Here is a 6,891-nt window from a genome sequence, read left to right on the forward strand (position 1 = left end):
TACTACCTTTTTTGGATCATCTGCTCCTTTACCATTTCTCTGCTTACCTCCATCACTTTAGTGCAAGAAGATAGCACTACTCCTTCACATTCTCTCCCTCAGGTACCTAAATATACTGTTATTTTTTTCCTCACCATTCAGATTATCTCATTCACTCTCAACTTTTTCCTCTTGCTGCATCCTTCTTAAATGCTCTGAAACTGCTTTTACAAATATGACAGAGCTGGGGGGGAAAGCCCCAACAGGTTACTGATTAGATATCTAAGTGCCCAAAACTTCATTAATGCCTAACTATGAACTGATCTGCACCCAAATGCCTTGCAGGATGTCAACAGTAGCTAAAATTACCACACTATAAAGGCAAGGTGAAGGTACACAATTTCAATCTCAGCTCTGCCCACTGGAGATGGTCTGATGACAGAAGACTTTCATAAGCAGATACGCAGCATTTCATGCATGCTCTTCAACCACTAGTTGTACTACATGATGATGGCATTACTTAAAGCTGGTTGCCTTGTTGTGCATCACCTCTGCTGATCACACCTGCCTGACTTGAGCAGTTCTGTCTCTTCCCTACAGAGACACCTCTCTCCGTGCCATTTGGAATTCCTGTAGCTTTCCAGGACAGAATGAGTGAAGTAAGACAGTGTCTCAGAAGAACCAAGCAAACAAGACAAAGTTAAGGTTTCGTGGCAGTAGAATATACCAGTTTTGTATATCCTGGCGGTTTTTTATTGTTGTTGGTTGGTTGGTTGGTTTGGGGGGTTGAGGAGGGGCTAGACAGGAAAAGGGGGTTAAGGTTAATGACACCCCATATTCGCTACCTGGCAATTGACTGTTTTGGACATGGAGTCTGGGGTATCATTTCTCTTGTTTAATGCATGCTCCTTTCTAGCACTCTCTATCACTGTGTCCTTTCAATGATAACAACTGCTACAGAATGGAATGCCTGCACCCTGGCCCGTTCTGCTAATTCTGAACCCACCCTGAAGCAGTCAGGCAGTTGGACTAGATGATTGTTGTAGGTCCCTTCCAACTGAAATACTCTATTCTATTTTCCTCTCTGCTCAGTAAAAATCTGAATATCCCTTTTAAAAAAAAAAACAAAACCAAACAACACCCCAAAACAAAACCCCACACAACACTCAGCATCATCAGGAGATTCAACCTGAGGTGCTGGAAGAAGAACTAGCCTGATGGAGAACAAAGGAGGGAGGATGACTTACACTTACTCCATAACCAATTCCTAGGATGTACTTCATTTAAGAAACAGATGTATGAACAAGTTGCTGCAGAACAGGTCAAGATCTGAACTCAGCGTTTTCTAGCTACTGTTACCACAACTGCCTGTGATAGACACAAAGCAATTGCATTGTTAAGTGAGCTGCCTTCCATTTACCACCAAGCAACAACCACACACAGGCGATTACATCAGAGTAGCTGAGAAGCTGCAAATTCACATCCCAGTCTTACCTTGTGGTAGCTTGTAGTTATATCTGTGTACTTAGACACCACATCTCACTTCCCCAACTGTAAGAACGGGGATAAAATAGATCTTCCTTACTTCATAGAAATATTTAAGAAGAGGTATGTCAGAGACAATGAGGCAGTTGGATGCTACAGAAAATACAGGTCATATCAATACAACATTAATCAATGAAAGCAAAATTTAAGGAAGCGAGGGGATGGTGCTGAACAACCCTCCAAACAGCCTCAAATGCAGTTCTTAAACCCACATTCTCCCAGTGTTCTGACCCTCTGCTACACTGCAATTCTGACTCCTCTACCAAGGCTTCATCACCACTCAACACTGCCTCTGTTAAAAGTCATTCTTCCCAATCATACTCTCCCCTACAGAATACTTCTGCAAGACAACTTCCTACTCCTCCCCCAGTCAACACCCTGGTTTGTTCCTGGTTCTTCATGCTCCTCAGCCTTGAGGTGAACCATGAGGAAAAGGGTACATCTTTGGGCTATGAGGAGTGTCCACATGAATGCGAAACAGGAAAAGGAAGACCAAAACAAATTCTGGTTTTCCCCAACTGAATCTCGCATACTTCTAGGCACCCACATAAAAAAAAAACCACAAAACTTGAAAGGCTTATTCAGCCCAGTGAAACAATCCCAGAGGAACAGAACACCACAATAATAAATATAATCCATATGACTGTACCCGTTCACTGATATTCTAGGATGTATGATAGAAAAAAAAAAAAAAAAAAAGTGAGGCTACCAGACTCCTACCACTCCTTCTAATTCCTCATTCTGTATAGTTCCTCCTACTTCACTTACTCTTTCTCTGCTCTCTTCTGAGCAACCCAGGATACTTCTTCCCTCTTCTGAGCCTACCTTCATCTTGTGGTCTTTGCCCTGAACCACATACAACTTTTATAAGCTAAGAGCATTTCCCTGGAGAGAAATTAATAAGACATGTCACAAAATAAATAAGTTTCCTGCACTTTTTTTTTTAATTAGAGAAAAAAACCTACAAATCACATTAACTAACTAATGAATAGATGCTCGCATTTTGCTAGTAATTTTATGTAGGTCTTTTAATAGCAAAAGCAGTCATTCATTTTTCATATATCGACTTGATGCTATAGCTTATTCTTAAGAAACTAGCTTGATCTCTATTATCAAGACAACTTCTGTCTCTCCAACAGTGGACCTGTGAATACAGCTTTGTTCATCAGTGTCAGCAATCATGCACCTCTTTGAGGTACACTGTAACTGACACAACAAGCTGCCTAAAAATCCTCATGTTCTTGACTTGTTATACATTTGTTTCACTTTCTTTACTCGCAAGATTCAACACATGACATCCTTGAAAACCAAAATGTAAAGTTACAGACATACTCCATGCTCCCATTACCTAAAGCGGCAGGGCAGTGTGTCCCGTACGTTAACTAGGATAAACTGAAATACTGTAATCAACATGAAGACAGAGCCAGAACTCAGAATGAAAGGAAAAAAATTTTTAAAAATAGCTGATTTCACAAAATACTGCAGAAAAGAGGAAATTCAAGAGCAGTATCTTATTCCTACTTGAAACACCGTGATGTACATGACAAAATTTCAAGATAACTTAAGCAACCATACGCATTTCATTCAGAACTGGCCTTTAAGACCACGTTGCTAAGCTGTGATTGCAACAGAGACAATGCTCCATCACATGAAACTATAAAATTAAAATAGTTCTCTCCAGAGATGTATCTTTGGTGCAGTTTATCAGGAAACTTTTGTACTAATGTAGCGGGTACCCTTCTCTATCAAGGGGTTTAACTGATGAAGAGATGGTAACAGCAAAGGCTCTCTCATTACCTTATCCCAGTGCTAAGCAAGTTAATTTGAACAAATCACAAAACGGTGTTCTAAATTTCAAGGTCTGCCATAAAATCAATGCTTTCTTGACCTTGCTTTTTCACGTAAAAAACAGAAAGACCCATCAAGAAGAAAAATGGTCACAATCAGCTGGACAATTAGCTAAGAAATCGAACGGCAGACACAAGAGTATTGTTAGCCCAAATTTATGGGTCAATGAGTATCTTGATACTTAGATACAAATTCATGAATAAAAAGTAGGTAGCAAAAAAATTAGTAAACCAATGTGCTTATTAGCGTTGTTTGTGGGGGAGGGAGAAGGTAGAAATACAAATTAATTTTAAAAGGAGGCAATCATCAGCCTTCTCGCCGTATGCTGCCAGACACAAGGGTAAAACAGATGGAAAGAAACCCTCTGCCTCGCTTACTTCCCCCGGCCTACGTTTCTATAGTTACACGCAGCAACAGGGCAAGCGCAAAACTTGCAATGGCAATATCCCAAAAAGGCAACAAGCTGCCCACGGAACAGACACAATCTCAGAACGACAAAATCCGAATCACGTACATCTAGCAGACTGCAAGCTCGGCTCCTTTCCCCAGCCAACTACGATGAGAAACAATTACCCGTACACCCCGAGCACGCCTTGTCGCGGGGATCAGGGAAAGACAGGATCCAGCCTGCTTCCCTCCCCGCCTTTCCCGCCCTCCGACCACGGGGACGGGTAGAACCGCACCCCCACCGGAAGCGTCTCCATGCCCGGGGGAGAGGGGCCAGGGGGCTCCGGGACTGGGAAGGCCGCGGGGCTGGGGCTCCCTCCCCGCGACAGCGAGGATAAGGCCTCCCTTCCAACCCATAAAGAGGGGGGGGGGGGGGGGGGGCGCGTCACCAGCCTCGCCCCGTGAGAAGGGGTGGAGTGGGGGGGAGCAGGCAGCTCGCAGCCCCCCCCCCGCCCCGCGCTATTCTGAGGGAAAGCGCCCCCGCGGTCCCCGCGTAGTCCCTCACCCCGCCCGAGAAGCCCCCTCCGCGCGGCGCGGGGGGCTTGTCTCTCCGGCTCTCGCTCTCCTCCACGCTGCTGTACTCGATCTCTCCTTCCTCGGCAGCGGCGCTGGGCTTCAGCCGCTTGGCCTGGCTCTCGTAGGCGCCATCCTCCTCCTCCTCCTCCTCTTCTTCGTACCGCTCTCCAGATGATGGCGACGACATGGCCGCAAGCGGGACGGGACGGCTACTGGCGGAGAGAGGCGACGAGGGAGTGGGGACGGAGCCTAGCAGTTGCGGCGGCGAACCCCAAAGATGCTCTGCGAGCCGTCCCCCCGCACACACCCCGCCCCGCGCCGTGCCGGGAGCGGGCCACGCCTCCCCGCCGGTCACCGGCACTACGATTGGCTCCGCGTCGGGGAGGGGGACGAAGCCGCCGAGGCGATGGGCCAGCAGTCATGCTCATCGGGCGGCGACGGGCGCTGCCACTGGCCGGCCAGCGCGCCTGTCACCGCGCCGCGAGGCTGCCCAGCAGAGCCCCCCCCCCTCCTTGCTCTTCGGTGCCTGAGGGCGTGGGGAGGGGAAGGAGGCGGTGGCGGGGCGACGCAACGGCCGGCGGGGCACGCGCCCGCGGGAGGCTGCCCATGAAGGCTCGGCGCGGCCCAGTGCCCCCGCCCTGGCAGCCTTTCTCTCGCGACCGCCTGTCCCCGCAGCGCCCACCGTCTTTGTCTCCTTCCCGGTGCAGCCGCCGGTGGGGGGGCGCCGAGGCGCAGCGAGGAGCGGCTGGGCCGGTGTGTCCCGTCTGCCGTGCTGCAGCCGTGAATCGCCAAGGTCATAGAAGCCTTCAGGGAGCCATGAGGCCGCTCCCGAGGCACCTCCTCACGCTCAGCCGTTAAGTCCACGCCTGGCCCTTAGCCCATGGCCCGTGAAGAGGGAGGAGCTCGTGTGTTTATTTACGTGGGCTGACGGGGTCGGTGTCCACCGGGTGAGAAACAATACCGCACTAAATATGCTCTCTACGAGCTCCACGAGCGTGGAGAGCTGTCTAGACAGTTGCCTCTGTCTTGCCAAGGGCTCTGTTACTGGCACTGCCATTTCTAACAGTGCCAGTGTGTCGTGCTAGGACTGCATGGCATTGCATACAGGTCTGTTTGCTGGCAATGCAACCAGTGGCTGGGTCTGCTTAGGGTTCCTTCTGAAGGTCTGTTTGCTGGAGATTTTGCCGAAGGTGGGTCTTTGAGCTTGTCTGCATGTAGCCACTCTTCAACTACTGGAATTCTGTGATGATGTCGCACTGTCCCCACTCCACCCCAGCCTTCTCTCTTCCAGGGAGATAAGACCTAATTCCTTCAGTCTTTCTTTTGATCATCTTCATGGCCCTTCTTTGGACTCTCTCCAGTCTGTCCATATTTTTCTTGAAATGTGGGGGATAGAACTGGACAGCGTATTCCAGGTGTGGTCTGACGAGTGCTGAATAGAGTGGGATGATCACGTCTCTATCCCTGCTAGTAATACCCCAGTAGATGCAGCCCCGGATCTGATTTACCGTTGTTGTTGCAGCAGCACACTGCTGATTCATGTTCAGCTGCTTGTCCGCCAGGACCCCCAGGTCCATTTCAGCCACTCAGGTCCCAGCTTATACTGGGCTCTTTCTTTATATAATCCCAACTTTGCACTTCTCTGTTCAATTTTTTGTACTGTTCTTCCTACCCCACTCTTCCAGGCTGTCCAGGTCTCTCCATATGATAGTCTCCATTCTCATCTGTCAACCGCACCACACAGTTTAGTGTCATCAGCAAATTTGGTGAAGGTGATTTTGGTCCCATCACCCACAGATCATTTGTGAAGATGAACAGCGTGGGGTCCAGAGTCAATCCCTGGGGGACCCCACGTGACAGGCTGCTAGTCTGAGTAAAAAACATTGATCACCGCTCTCTGAGTGCAGCCTGTTAGCCAATTTTCTACCCATCTTGCAAACCACCTATCCATTCTATATCTTGACAGTTTGTCCAGGAGAAGGCTTCCTCATGGACTGAGGCACAAAAAGAAGACATTCAATGTTACAAGTGGCTTACAGGACTTTCTAGCTGGATTTGTTTCTGCTGCTGTGGCTGCTAAACCCCAGTGGATGTGGAACCCTGCTCAAAGAAGGCCAATGGAGAATGGGTATAGGATTGTGTGAGTAATTGCTTTTTCAGTTTAGGAGCTAAATAAGAGAGAGGGAAGTAATTCAGAAGACAGCCAAAATAAATGTTACTCTTTTCTCCTTGTTTGGGGGGTGTGTGTGTGTCAAAACCCCACACTTATATCAAACAAAACATGTTGTTTGACCTAAATGTAAGCTAGAAAAGAAAGCACATGCTTTGTGTTTAAGCATTTTCTGTCGTCCTGAAACCCAGTGGTAAAGGCAGTCCTCCAGGAAATGGGAGGAGGTTCAGTTTCCTATTCTGCCTGATATGATTTGAACCTGCATCTCTCAGGTAGCTCATCTAATCATCTTATCTACAAACACATACATTTGGTTTAACTTAACTTGCTGTGTTTCTCACCTTCTTGTTTTCTCTTTGGTCTTTCTTAATTTAGGTTTTCCTTTC

The 6,891-nt window shown here is 48.0% G+C and overlaps 1 protein-coding gene across 1 annotated transcript in view; it reads right to left on the minus strand.

Annotated features, from left to right (window-relative positions):
- The window catches only part of HNRNPLL (heterogeneous nuclear ribonucleoprotein L like), a 33,194-nt gene extending 28,538 nt beyond the window's left edge, over positions 1 to 4,656 (minus strand). The window contains exon 1 of the mRNA XM_074931415.1: positions 4,325 to 4,656. Coding sequence (XP_074787516.1) covers positions 4,325 to 4,522 — 198 coding nt within the window. The 5' untranslated portion in view covers positions 4,523 to 4,656. The remainder of the gene's footprint in view (positions 1 to 4,324) is intronic.
- Positions 4,657 to 6,891: the final 2,235 nt, after the last annotated feature.

The sequence above is a fragment of the Athene noctua genome, chromosome 1, assembly GCF_965140245.1.
Source record: "Athene noctua chromosome 1, bAthNoc1.hap1.1, whole genome shotgun sequence".
Taxonomy (NCBI): Eukaryota; Metazoa; Chordata; class Aves; order Strigiformes; family Strigidae; genus Athene; species Athene noctua.